At 60.6% G+C, this 14,317-nt stretch overlaps 2 protein-coding genes across 2 annotated transcripts; both read right to left on the bottom strand.

Annotated features, from left to right (window-relative positions):
• Positions 1–1,036: 1,036 nt before the first annotated feature.
• Positions 1,037–2,431, bottom strand: DDIT4 (DNA damage inducible transcript 4). The gene is made up of 2 exons (XM_058029301.1): positions 2,295–2,431; positions 1,037–2,093 (listed from the first exon to the last, which is right to left on the bottom strand). Exons 1-2 carry the CDS (start codon positions 2,389–2,391, stop codon positions 1,612–1,614), a joined length of 579 nt encoding a protein of 192 aa, XP_057885284.1. The 5' UTR covers positions 2,392–2,431; the 3' UTR covers positions 1,037–1,611.
• Positions 2,432–9,163: 6,732 nt separating this feature from the next.
• ANAPC16 (anaphase promoting complex subunit 16) lies at positions 9,164–14,029 on the bottom strand. The gene is given in 5 exon segments (XM_058028602.1): positions 9,164–9,906; positions 11,588–11,662; positions 13,570–13,727; positions 13,943–13,983; positions 13,985–14,029. Coding segments are annotated over 5 exon segments (420 nt in total). The 5' UTR covers positions 14,015–14,029; the 3' UTR covers positions 9,164–9,790.
• Between the last annotated feature and the right edge of the window lie 288 nt (positions 14,030–14,317).

The following is a 14,317-nucleotide window of genomic DNA, read 5'->3' as shown; positions in this document are numbered from 1 at the left end:
GTGCTGCCAATCTCCTGCTGCGCCCTCCCTGGGATCGGCGCTGCCCCCAGCCCGGGCTGCCCCAGGAGCTGCGGCTTTGCAGCTCCCTTTCCGCCCCTCTCCGTGTCCCCAGGGCTGGCTTCGTGCTGGGTGTACCCACAGGGGCTGCCCCGCACGTGGAGGGGGCGTGCTCTGGCATGTGATCCTTTGAGAAATGCTCCAAACCCCAGCATTTCAGGGGAAATCCTCCCCCTCTTTGCACAGGTGTATGTCTGTGTAAAGGTGCGTTCCCAGCTGTGTGAGCCTGGCTCTGCTCCTTGTCCTGACTGCTGCGAGCTGATGTTTACACCAGTGAGCAACCTCTGCTCCAAAATTCCAGTTATGGGTCATTAATATCAAAAACAAGGTTTTTATGGTGAAAATGCTCATCAAAAAGTCACTGTTTGTCTGTCCACAGTGATACAGTTTGTCTGCAGGGGTATTAAAAATAAAAATCCAAACAAAAACCAACCCAAGGCTGAGCCAGGAGGAGCTCACATGTGAATGGAAATGGCTTTTCAGACTGGTTTTATCCCCCCACACCTTCCACGGGCTCCTCGTTTGCCAAGCAGCTCAATTATCCTTGAGTGAAAGCCTCTTCCCCGAGGCCTCTAATTGCAGGTTTGGGTAATTGGCCTCGGTGTTGCAGAGGGTGTTTGGGCTGGGCCGTGCTCCCCCTCCCCGCCAGGTGTGACCCTCCTCCTCCTCCTCCTCCTCCTCAGTCCCAGTTTGAGCCCGTTCTCCTGGGTTTCTGCCCCAATTCCCGGCCGTGGGTGCCCGGGAGGAGCAGCAGCGCCTCGCTGGGTGTTGGGGGCTCCTGGAGCAGCTCGGGGTCCTGACTCAGCCCCTGAGTCACAGCCCCGTGGCTCCCATGGGTGCACTGGGATTCCCCACCATTCCCAAAAACACCCAGCTCCCACCGCAGGGCTGCCCTGCCAGGGAAAGGCTGGGAATTTCAGAGCAGGGGTTGCATCATCCCTCCCCCAGCAGAGGTGACAACAGCGAGACAGACGGCAGCTTATCAATCAAGACAAGTTTTATTAGAAAAGTAAAAAAACCACCCGACACGATTGCATAGGAATTGTCGCACTTGAACATCAAGTGTATGAGTGTAAACTGTAACCAACGGAGCGCCCCCAGCGTGCCGGGGCCAGGGTCCTGCCCTCCGGCCCCTCTCCCGATCAAAGACACAATTCCAGCCGGGCTCGGCCTTTGATCCAGACCCCCTCGGCCGCCGCGCTCCCCTCCCCGAGACCCCATTGATTACAATCCTGGTTTACAAAAAAAACCCCATGATTGATTGATCAGGCATCGGGAGCCCGGCACCCCTCCAGCAGCCCCGCTGCCGCCTCCGAAGCGCCGGGATCACCCCGCAATCACCGACGGCAGGGAGCGACCTCGGCCCGGGACGTCCCGGCTGCTCCACGGCAGGGATGTCCCGGCTCGGGCAGGGCCATGGGGAGCTCGGCCCGCCCCAGCTACTTCCACCTACAGCCCTACTCCAGCCCAACTAAACTACAGCGGCTGCAGGAGCCGCCACGCTCTGCCCGGCTCTTCCGAAGCACTCGGCAATGGCTCCTCCGGCGCGGCCGCTCAGCACTCCTCGATCAGCAGCTGCTCGGAGCTGTACAGCTTCTTCTTCATCACCCTGAAGCCCGTGCTCAGCTTCAGCGGCGCGAAGGCCGGCCCCGAGGCGAAGAGTCCCTGGATCTTGGGCCACAGGCGGGAGTCCAGGCGGAGCACCAGGGTGAGCTGGAAGGTGGGCACCACGCCGGGGTCGGCGGCGATGTGCCCCACGTCGTGGCAGGCCTTGCCGTGCTCCACGCACAGGTCCAGGAGGGCCCCGCGCAGCCCGCAGGGTTCGCTGCACGCCAGGCGCAGCAGCTCCGCCCGCACCTGCGCCTGCAGCTGGGCCGGCATCAGGAGCCGCCAGCAGCGCTTGGAGCCCAGCGGGGCCCGGCCCAGCGCGGCCCGCACCTCGTCCAGCAGGCTGGCGCACAGCAGCTCGTCCTCGGGGTCGTGCAGCAGCTCCAGGTCCATGTCCGGCAGGGAGACACCCTCGGCGTACTCGGCATCTGCGGAGGGGACAGAGGCGGGTCAGCGCCGGAGGTCTCAGAACCCCGAGACACCGATGGCAGCGGTTCAGGGCTGTACCAGGGGTGCTCTGGGACACACCGACCCAGGGCTTTGGGGGCTTGGCACAGCACCTCCACCCCTCCGCCCAGGGACCCTCACCCATCTATCCATCCTCCGGCCCTTGAGGGGCCCGCACTCACCTCCCTCCGAGCCGGAGGCGCTGCCCACAGACTCGCAGTCGGAGGTCTCCAAGCGGCCCCGCTCGCCGCCCGCCAGCCGCTCCCACAGCCCGGGCATGGCTCCGGACACGGCACCACCCGCTCGGGCCCGGCTCCGCCGCCGCTCTGCCCACACCGCCCGCGCCCCACCCTTATATAGCCGCGGCGCGCCTGGCCACGCCCCCCTCCCCGCGCCCGCCAATGGGAGCGCGGGGCACGTCCGCGGCGTCTCTCCTGCCCGGTGACAGCGGAGAGGCCACGCCCCCTCCACAGGCCACGCCCCCTGGCGGCCGGCGCGGCCTCGGGCGCTGCAAACGGGAGCCGCGGTTGCGTCAGGGCCGGCCCGGGGTACTGGGGCTGCCCCGCACCCACCCCGGGCCCGCACAGCACCCCCGGACACCCCCCGGTCCGCACAGCACCCCCGGGCCAGCCCACCGCCCGGGCACACCATCACGGTCCGGTGGGGCGGGGGACACCCGCCGCGTCCCCGCGGTCCCCGACCCTCCGTGGGCCGGGAAGCCGATGAGGGTTCCCCTATGGGTTATTGGGGTTCGATCCGCCCCGTCTGCCAGGGGCTGTTTGCGCGGTGGCACCGGCGGGTGCTGCTGCCCTGGCGCGGATGGGGCTGAGCCCTGCAGCCCCGCTCCGGGACCAGCCCCACCGGCAGCACACCGGGGTGCCGGGGTCCCGTTCCTGGCCTTGTCCCGCTTTCCTAAGTCAGGAACGGACGGTGGAGTGAACCTTGTTGGAGATCAAGGGGTGCGGGGGCAGGGCACGGCCAGGCTGGGATGGGGTTCTGCTACTGAGCAGGGCACTGGCCAGGCTCTGGTACCCCCATCTGCCTTCAGTGGGCTCCCTTAAATAAGGGATGGGGTTCTGCTCAGTGCCAGGCTGTGAGTGACCCCATCTGCCATCCCTGGTGTTCCCTAAATCAGGGATGGAGTTCTGTTCACTGCCAGACTGGGGTAACCCCATTTGCTTTCCCTGGTGTCCCCTAAATCAGGGATGGGGTTCACTCAGTGCCAGGCTGTGGCACCCCCATCTGCCCCCCCTAACTCCCGCCGGGACACGGCCGAGCCCCGGTGTGTGCCCCGCTGTCCCCCGCGGCCGTGCCGGTCCCCACGTCCGTGACCTTTCCCTTTCCCAGGGCAGCCCCTGCGGAGCGAAGGAGGCGGTGGCAGATAAGGGGCTTTGTTTGTCCTCCCTCCGCGCTGCCCGCGGCTTTATCGGAGGGGCTGAGCCGGCTCCGAAGGCAGCCCGGGCTCTATCTCGGCTGCTGTCCTTGCCGAGCCCGCGGGGATCAGAGCCCGGCGATAAACACGGAGCGGAGCGGGGCACACGGGGCACACGGGGCTCACAGGGCACACGGGGCGGAGCGGGGCACACGGGGCACACGGGGCACATGGGGCACACACGGGGCACACGGGGCACACGGGGCTCACAGGGCACACGGAGTGGAGCGGGGCTCACGGGGCTCATGGGGCACACGGGGCTCACGGGGCACACGGGACTCACGGGGCACACGGGGCACAGCAGGGCTCACAGGGCCACGGGGCTCACAGGGCTCACGGGGCTCACAGGGCACACGGGGCTCATGGGGCACACGGGGCTCACAGGGCACACGGGGCACACGGGGCTCATGGGGCACACGGGGCACACGGGGCTCACGGGGCTCACGGGGCACACGGGGCACACGGAGCGGAGCGGGGCACACACGGGGCACACGGGGCTCATGGGGCACACGGGGCACACGGGGCACACACGGGGCACACAGGGCACACGGGGCACACGGAGCAAAGCGGGGCTCACGGGGCACACGGGGCTCACGGGGCTCATGGGGCACACGGGGCTCACAGGGCACACGGGGCTCACGGGGCTCACGGGGCACACGGGGCTCATGGGGCACATGGAGCGGAGCGGGGCACACGGGGCTCACGGGGCACACGGGGCTCACGGGGCACACGGGGCACACACGGGGCACACACGGGGCACACGGGGCTCACGGGGCACACGGGGCTCACAGGGCACATGGGGCACACGGGGCTCACGGGGCTCACAGGGCACACGGGGCTCACGGGGCTCACGGGGCTCATGGGGCACACGGGGCACACGGGGCACACGGGGCTCACAGGGCACACGGGGCTCACGGGGCACACGGGGCACAGGGGGCACACGGGGCTCACGGGGCACACGGGGCACACGGGGCTCACAGGGCACATGGGGCTCACGGGGCACACGGGGCTCACAGGGCACACGGAGCAGAGCGGGGCACACGGGGCTCACGGGGCACACGGGACTCACGGGGCACACGGGGCTCATGGGGCACACGGGGCACACGGGGCACACGGGGCTCACAGGGCACACGGGGCTCACGGGGCACACGGGGCACAGGGGGCACACGGGGCTCACGGGGCACACGGGGCACACGGAGCGGAGCGGGGCACACGGAGCACACGGGGCACACGAGGCACACGGGGCTCACGGGGCTCAGCAGGGCACACGGGGCTCATGGGGCACACGAGGCTCACGGGGCACACGGGGCTCACGGGGCACACGGGGCTCATGGGGCACACGGGGCACACGGGGCACACGGGGCTCAGCAGGGCACACGGGGCTCACGGGGCACACGGGGCTCACGGGGCACACGGGGCTCACGGGGCACACGGGGCATACGGGGCTCACAGGGCACACGGGGCACACGGGGCACACGGGGCACACGGGGCTCACGGGGCACACGGGACTCACGGGGCACACGGGGCATACGGGGCTCACAGGGCACACGGGGCTCACGGGGCACACGGGGCTCACGGGGCACACGGGGCACACGAGGCTCACAGGGCACACGGAGCGGAGCGGGGCACACGGGGCACAGGGGGCACACAGGGCACAGCAGGGCTCACAGGGCACACGGGGCCCCACCCGCTCCCACCCAAAGGGGCACAAAGGGCTCCGGGCACCCCATCGGCAGCTGCAGCTGCTTTTGGGGGTCACAGCTTGAATCCATCTGCATTCTGGGCGTGGAAGTCCGGGCTGGGGAGTGGGTAGCATCCCAGGGAGCAGAGGAGAGGTGCGGGGAGCTGGGAACAAGTCCTGGCTTGCGCCCACAGCTTGCAGAGATACTCCCTCGGGTTTTGGGACAAAAAAAAATGAACAATCTCCCAGCCCCCAGCTGTTAAAAATACACCTCAACATTTGCACACTCAGCGGGATGCTGCTTGGGATCCTGTTTTTCACAAAATGCACCTCATGGGTTATTTCTTCCCACAGCCACTAAGACATGGTACAAATGTCGGCTGGTTGAGGCTGAAAATAGAGGAGGATTTGCTGGTTTGGGGGGTCAAAATGGGGGGGGAAGCAGCAAATAAACAAAAAAGAGGTAAAGGACCACAGGGAAGGCGCCCTGCTAAAAATAAGCTGGAATTCTAGAGCCAAGCATAAATATTTTTCTTTCTTTGCCATAACATCTCCTAGTAGGCAGCAGAGCAAGCAGCTCTGGTGCGATGGCAAGTTTTAAAGGGAAATGTAATTTTTGATCCCTGCAATAACCCAGCTGGGAGGGGAGGGCAGGCAATGTGGGGCTGGCAGCTCCTTCTGCTTCCCAAAAGAAGCTGGGATCCAGGCCACTCCTCTGCAGCAGGGCCTCTAGGAATGGTTTTGGGCTGGAAAGCAAAGTTTTAGCATTGGTAATCCCTGCGCTTCCCCTCCCCTGGTGCTGCTGCTGGCAGCGCACCCGGCGTGGTTTCTGTGCAGGAGCAGCGTGTGTTTCCCCCTGACCTGCTGTCCTTTCTGGGAGAGCAGGGATTGAGGCTTTCTGGACAGCCTGTTCCCAGCCTGTCTGTCCCAGCCGGGCCTGCCCTCCGTGTCTGGGCTGGGATTGACTCCCTCGCTCTGATTCCCAGCCCGGCAGTGCAAAGGGTTAAGCAGGAGCCGGGGGAGCGGCTGGCACTGGCGAGGGTCCTTGGCCGGGCCCCTGGCCCGATGTGCTGAGCTCAGCGCTTTGCAGGCTGCAGGGGAGGGGGCTGGGAAGGAGGAGGAGGAGGAGGAGGAGGAAGGGAGGAGATGTACTGAGGGGCTCAGCGAGTGCTCTGGCTCACGTCGCTGCACACTGTGCAGTGGGGAGCAAACTCCTGCCCCATGGGCTACTGTTATGGAGGAGCCCCTGGCTTCGTTTTTTTCCCAAAAAATCGCTTTTAGTTAAATTTACACCCTGTTTTGTCACACGGGGCTGGCACTGACACTGCTGGGATCCTTTGTGTCCAAGCAACAGAGGGGCTGAGGCCATGGTTTATTCTGTGCTGGTGGGGTGGGCGTCCCTCACAGCGGGTCCCTGGTGGTGGCTGGGGGTGACAGGCACCGAGGGGTGACCCTGCACCCCCGAGCCCCTGGCCAGCCCGGCAGGCGAGCTGTGGGGTGACCCTGCACCCCCGAGCCCCTGGCCAGCCCGGCAGGCGAGCTGTGGGGTGACCCTGCACCCCCGAGCCCCTGGCCAGCCCGGCAGGCGAGCTGTGGCTGCGTGGGCCGCGGTGGCAGGTCCCGGCGTGCCGCCGGCCGGGCAGGCCTGTGCCACAGCCAAACCTCGCGGGCCCGGCGCTCGCCCCGGGACAGGCAGCGGCAGGAGCCGGGCGGGGAACGGGGAACGTGCAACCATGAGGGTGGTGGCCAGGCTTTGGCAGCCGGGACGCCGAGCTGAGTGCTGGGTTGAGTGCTGGGTTGAGTTCCAGGTGGGCACTGTGTCCTTGGTAGGGTGTGGGCTGTGAAACTCCTCTCGCCGCGGGTTCTTCTGGGGGAGAAGATGGCAGAGGGTGTTTCTGGGGGTGCTGCCCCACACTGCAGCATCCTGGATGCTGGGAGAGGCCCTCCCTGCGGGCGGCCTGCCCGGGCAGCCAGGCGAGCGCGTGCCTTGGCTCCATGGCCGGCGCTGGGGCCTGGCCAGCGGCGAGAGGAGCCGGGGAGGGGAGGTGTGAGCGGGGCCTGTGCCGGTACATAACGTTCTGCTGCGAGCACCCACAGGAAAACCAACAGCAGCTCTGAACGAGGCTCTTTGTTCGGCTCTTTTTCTATTTCCCCTCCCCGCATCAACTTTTTCTGGCAGCTGCCGGGCTCCCTCCCCCCTGCGGCCCCCCGAGCTCCCGGGACCCCGGGCCAGGGGGACGTGGGGCTTCCACACCCCAAGGAGAAATACCCACCGCTGGCTCAGCCCACTGATCTGTAAGGCAGGAAATAGGCTGGTCCGGGAGTTTCCAGCTGCCAGGGAAAACCTGGGTTTGGAGGAGGGGGAGTGTGGCAGGCTTTGCCCGTACGGATCCCTCCAGTTCTCCCTGCCTTACATAAAGTGTTTACTGAGAGGGAGGAGGGAACGGCCAACAACATGTTTTTGCATTCGTAGTACTGTACAGGGTGAACTTTTCACTTCCTCTCAATGGCTCTCACACATGTGTCTATTTTGGTGCTGGGCACACATACAAACACACCATGTACAGCACAGAGCTGGGGACGTTCCCTGCTCCTGCTCTGTCCCAGCACAAGAAACTGCTGCAAAACAAGCAATGGGAGGAGGGCGAGGGGGATAAATCTCAGCCCCGCCGTGTTCTGGATCTGGATGGGGAAGTCTGGGCAATGCTGGGGCACTGCATCCCCTGGGCAGAGCTGCAGGCACAGAGCCCCTGGCATCCCAGGAGGGCTGGCAGGGTGGAAAGTTTCCCAAGTAGAGCAGTGAAAAGGAAAAGCTCTTTCTGTGCCTGACTGCGCTGGGTCAGCGAGCAGGGGTTACCGGGTGTGGGTGAGGGAGTTTGGGGGATCTGCTGCTCCGCTCCCAGACCCCACAATGACATGGGGTGAGAATTTTGGCAGGTTTGGCCAAGGTAGATGTAGGTGGCTGGAGTGAGCAGGATTAAAAACAGATGGCACCGAGCAAATAAAAGTGGAGAGCTGAAGCGCTCCCTCCTTTCCCGAGCAAGCCCATCTGGGATGGATGGAGTGTGAATCCCGCCTGCCATCACGTGTGAGCCGCTGAGTGTGCAGGAGGCCCCCACAGAGCAGGGCCTGGCAGCTCTCCAAGGCTGGGGAGGAGGTTTTCCGGGCTGGGGCCGGGGCTGGGGCTCAGGCAGCGTGGGACAGTCTCAGCTGAGCTCAGCCCTACGTGAGAACGGCCCTGCGCCGCTCCCGCAGCCGCGTGGTGAATTTCCACGGAGCTGAATTGCGGCTTCACCGCGGCTCAGGCAGCGTGAGGCTCGGCACTGCCCACAGCTGGCTCTGGCACTGCAACTGATTTATGCACAGCAACACACACAGAAGGTGGCTGTGTGTTTCCCCCCCTCAGTTTTAGCTAATTGCTGGTGATCTGAAATGGGAACGGATCCCAGTTAATCTGTTTCAATGCAGATGCGGCTGGGCTGAAATAGTGAGTACAAAATACAATCATCTCGTGAGATGTTGAAAATGGAAAAATTAGGCATCTGGAGCAGTAAATCAAATAATTGTTTGCATACGGTGCTGCTCCTACCCCCTGCTGGCCAGCAGAGCCATGGGGCGAAGGCTCTCATCCATGGAAAATCAACATGTTGAAATGGTTACGCCAGAACATGGAAATCCAGTTCCCTCCAAGAACAGAAGTGAAGTACAACCGAAAAACAAGACTATTAAAATGGTTGGATTTAAACCAGGGTCTTCTCCTGTGGCTGAGTTAAACCAGGATTCAAATCTGACTTAAACCAAGCCAATTTTCAGTATGGTTTGGTTCCTCTCACATCGAACTTCAGTCTCCATCATGACAGCTGATCTGCCTCTGAGCTTCACTAAACCTCCTAACTCCCAAACAGCTGATTGTTTCCCTCATCAGACCAGACAAAGAGTTTCAAAGACAGAGTTATTTTATTGTCACAGAGAAATCGAATACAGAACTAAGAGGACAAAGTTTCAGGGTATTAAAAGACCGAGCAGTGTCCTGCCAGCGCTACCAGACAAACGGCGATGGAGAGGGAAGGGCTTGAGCAGTGGCCGAGGCACTGCTGCAGGAGGTGACACCGTTGTCCCCTCACCCAGCGCTGGGACAGTCTGTGTCCATCCCCAGAAGGACGGCAGGGGCTCAGGAGTGCTTCTGGCACTTGCTCCAGAGGGTTTCCCCGCTCGCCCAGCGCTCCGGCTGCGCTCCAGCAGGAACCCAGGTCGAGTTACGAGGTCGCCCTCCCCACACTGTCCCTGTGCCCCCTCTGTAAACAACACAGAGATTATCCAGGGGCTGTACAGCTGATCCTGCCTTCTAACTTACAGAAACCAAGCCCTGCCAGCCTGGAAGGACCTACAGAATCTCATCATTTCCGTTTATTGGCAGCTTTACTGGGGATCCCCACTCTCAAAAAAAAAACCCAAAGCCCCATCCTGCCGATGCAGCTGCCAGCATCTGATAGATGGGGGGTGTTTTGGAGCCAAGCCAGGGAACGTTTTTCTTCTGCTCCCTGACAGCAGTGATCCAGACACGCTCAGCCTGAGGAGGGAGTGAATCCCAGGAGCTGCTCTATTGGCTTGTACCTCCACTCATCTGCCTCCAGCTCTTCCACCAGACCAGCAAGTTTTTCCATCCTTGCGACTTGTTGATCTGCGAGGAGTTCAAAGGTAACTGTGGTTTGCAATGGCAGTGCAATTAAAGCTTTCAATTAGATGCAAATTCCCAGCTGCCAGTGGGGAGCAGGGCAGAATGGAACCCACGGAGCCCATTTGAATTGAAACCCACTCTGTGCAAACAGCGAGGAGAAAGCAGGGACAGGCTTTTCTGCCCCAGTGTGTGTTTACCCATCCCTGCCCGTGCCACGTACATTCAAGTCCCAACAGGGAAACATCAGGCCCATTAGTGTACGGGGGTGAAAACAGGATGAAGCTCATTTCATAAAGCATAAATATTTATAGTGCAGAAGAACAGAGAAGTTCAGAGAGGGCTTGGTCAGCCCATGGTAGAGCTGGGTGCAGCAGGAGGAACTGTGCTTTTGATGAAGGTCCTTGGAGGAGGACCTGGATGAGGGTGGCAGAGAGGCTCTGCAACCAGAGCCTGCTGATGAGAGGAAGGTCCCCAGACAACATCTTCCTCTCAGATTTATTTATAACCAGTTGGGCACACAGTGTCCATTTTCAGTTAGATGTGCTGCAGTGATGCAGAGATGGGAACGTCCCTTCTCCCAGCTCTGCTGAGGTCTAACAGTGCTGTAAGCTCACTGCAGCCTCTTGGGGAGACGGCCCAGGGCTAGCAAGAGGCATAACATAAACTGTGTGTGATTTGTGCTGACTGCAGCAGTGGGTGCTTTAAGAGGGACTGTTCTCACCCCACCTCCTGCACCCTTTTGGAAACTGTCAAACAAACAAGCCAAAAAATGATGACCTTGATCTTTTTTTTTTAAGCCCTCCAACTTTCTTACAGGGAGCAAACAGAGAGGTGCTCCACACTCCCAAAGGCTGGTGTCTGTTGGGGTGCCAGACTGTGTAGCAGCCCCTGGTAGCTGCAGCCACAGCAGAGCTCTGGAAACAATGGCTCTGGAGCTCAGCTGTGCTTTCTGGTGCAGAAATACAGGATCACGGCCTTGTGAGCTGCTGCACACCCTCACAGCTGGAGGAGGACAGGAAACCTCTCCACTCAGAGACAACAGGTGGAAGTACCATTCTGGCTGACAGAGGTGGGGACCAGAGAGGATGTGACCCTCGAGCAGCAGACAGGATCTGCTGCTGGGCTCTGTGAGAACCAAAGCTGTGACACAGCCCAGCCCACGGCTGGGTCACAGGCACCTGGGTGAGGGCAAAGGGCCTGGCAGGGAAGCAGAGGCTCAAACAGGACGTCAGGCTGCTCCCTGGGGAGGCAGGGAGTGTTCTCAGCCCTGTCACGCCACGCCACGCCACGCCACGCGCGGCTGCCTCCCCAGTGACTGGGGAAACCTCACCTGACCCTGCCAGGGCCACAGGGCTCAGCAGAGAAACAAAGGTGCAGTGGAGCGTCCCTGTGCCCCAGGCAGAGACACTCAGTGCCGGGCCAGATCAGAGCGTGGGCGTTTCCTGCCCAGAGCCTCCTCCTCCTCCTCCCGCCTCACCTTGTGCTGCCACACAGCCAGGGATAAACAAGCGTCGGAGGCACAGCCCGTTCCCACCCCGCCTCTGTGGGCTCCCAGCGCTTTGCATAGGGCTGGCAAAAGGACTCGGTGGTGGCCTGACTGAGCACTCACGCTGCTTTCTTGTGGCTGACAGCCCGGAGCAGGGCAGGCTTTGCCCCCGCCGCCCTCCCCGAGCCTCACGCTTACCGTGCTTCACTTGCTTCAGCGTGGATGCAACCTGAAAGCTGAACACAGACTCACACAGGAACCTCTCAGAGCCATCTGTGAACAGAACAAGGAGATGGTTGAACCCCAGTTTGAGGCTGAGCAGCCTTCAGAGCCCCTGACCTCCTGTTTTTATGTTTGAGGTGTGGGTTGACTCTTGCCTTGTTCTGACACTTTCCCCTGTGCTGACTACAGACCCTGCACAGGGCTTTGGCTGCTTCCTGATGCTGCCTGGGAAGACATCCCAGGAGGAATTCTGTTACATTCCCTCTGACAAGCAATTTTAGTCCATTTTAAATAGAAGTTAAGCTAAGGAGAAGCCAGGTAATGTTATGGCAGTCTCTGACTCCCTCAGGGCTCAGACGCTCGTGTCCTTAGAATGCTTTAGGATGTCCCATGGGCTCAGACCATAACCCTACACAGAGTTTCAAATAATGTGTATCTTGCCATCCAAGTCAGTAATTGATCATGTAAGTGACTCAGAAATAAAACAATCTGGGAAAACAATCTGGGAAACACAGCTAATTGTGTACCAAGCACTGCCATAGTTTCTACTGCCTCCTTCTAAAAAACCCCAAAATACCTACGGGTTTATTTAGAAACAAGTGAGATAGCCAAAGCAGCAATAAAAATCAGTCAGACAGTGGGAATTTTTGAAGAGGAAACTGCAGCTTCTCCTCTGGCAGCTGCCTGATGAAAGAATGAGTGTATCACCTTTGGTGTCAGAAATTCAAAAGCCAGTCTAGAGCTTCCTGCACCAGGGACAGTGTTTGGTTGCTGCTGCCACCCAGAGCAGGTGAACCGCTGTGATCCTGGTAAAGAGGTCAGCCCAAAGCACAACCCATTTAAAGCTCTGTGCCACAACAATTGGAGAGCAGTTTCAAAGACAAAAATCTGGAAATACCTAATCCAAAGCTGAACCCCAGGAAAGAGCTGGAGTTTCACTGTGCTCAGAGCTTCCTCTCACAAGTGCTGCCCCAAATACATTGTGGAGATATCAGCAAGAACTTTTTCAGGGAAAAACATTGGAAGGGGCTGTCCAGGTAGGTGGTGGATAGTTCCTGGAGGTGTGCAAGGGATAACTGGACGTGGCACTCAGTGCTCTGGTGCTGCTGGCAAGGTGGGATCACAGGCTGGACTCGATGGTCTTGGAGGCCTTTTCCAACCTAAATGTTGGATTCTCTCCTCCAATTCCCTGTCTGTCCTGCTGAGTGGCTCTCAGGAGGAACAGCTGCCTGTCTATTTGGTAACACGAGGTGCTTCATTACTTTAATTTGTTTTGAGGGCTTGTTAAGTTCTGTGAGCAAACCTTTAGTCATAATTACTTCAATAGCCTGGCATATGGGCTCTAATGTGTAATGAAAACAACTCTTCAACGGCACAGCCAGCAGCTCCCAGCTGCCCTGGGCTGCCACAGGGACACTCCAGTCGTGCCACGGTAACAAGGGAAGTTCAAGGGGAGCAGACACAGGTTTAACTCTGTCACCTGGAGGACCTGCCCTTCCTCCCTCACCCAGAGCTTCCTGGGCTTCTCCTTCCACAATCCCGATGAAGCTGGTGGCAGGGCTCGGGCACCCAGATGCAGGCTGGCAAGGAGACAAGCTGCCGCCTGGACTAACCCAGTCAAATCCAACCCAAACCAAGAAAATTACTACTTCTGCCAAGAAAAATATTCCTGTCTCAGCTATCCCCGCAGCAACCCCTGCCCGACATCAAAGGATTAGCTAACAATGAGCAATTAACACCGTCATGTTCCCTTTCAGGTAGATACTTCCTGGTCTGAAGTGTTGTCATGGAGATAAAAAGGAGGTGACAGCCAGAAAAATCCCTTCTTCATGGACTGGTGGGAAAGCCGGGACCAACCAAACCCCGGTGCTTCCTCTCTACCTCCAGCTTTTGCCAGCAGGGTGGGAAGTTCAGCAGCTGAAGGAGGAGCGGGGAAGGAGAAGGGCAGCAGCAATCACCTTCCAGCATCTCCCCAGCTCCTTTGGGGTAAGTGAAGAGGGTTTTGCGGGGCGGCGCCAGGTCCGACACGCTGAACCCCGAGCCCGTCACGGAGCTGCCGCTGACTCCGCCAGCCGAGGAGGATGAGGAGGAGGCTGCCATGGCACCCCGGGCCAGCCTGCGGGACACAGACAGGAGTTAGGAGGGAGGAAGGCAGCGAGGGGCAGGATGAAGCCGCCCCCGCTGCCCAGGCTGCCCGGGGTGTGTGGGAGAGCTGTCTGTGCCCGCTGTGGGGACGGGCACGGAGCTGTCACACCCCGAAATTGAAGGCAACCCCCGCTCCGACCCCTCGGAATTCCCCTGGGAATTCATCCAGAGCGTGCACAGAGAAACGAGGTGCAGGCTGCTGGCCTGAATTCACCGGCCTTCAGCTGCCCTGGCGCCTGTCCCGCTGCCCAGGGCCATAAAAGGCGGGGTTTCTTTCCTTTTTTTCCTCCTCGTTTCCAGGAGCACAAACACAGAAGTGCTGCTGCCTCATAAAACCTGGAAGGCTGCGGGACTGCCAGTTCCAGCAGCACATCCTGCAGGGAGCCACGCCGTGCCTAACCCGCAGCAGCTGCTTTCTGCATCACTCCAGACGTGCTTTTGCCTTTAAAACATTGCGTTTGACTTAAACTGGCAGTGCCTGAGGGTCCAGCACTGTGCAACACAATTCCAGCTGCCTCTCGCACGCTCTCAGCCTTGTTTTTAAGAGGTACTGGGTTTGTC

Source organism: Melospiza georgiana, chromosome 8 (genome assembly GCF_028018845.1).
Source record: "Melospiza georgiana isolate bMelGeo1 chromosome 8, bMelGeo1.pri, whole genome shotgun sequence".
NCBI lineage: Eukaryota > Metazoa > Chordata > Aves > Passeriformes > Passerellidae > Melospiza > Melospiza georgiana.
Note: the sequence above shows the minus strand (reverse complement) of the source record. Positions and strands in the feature narration are given on the sequence as shown.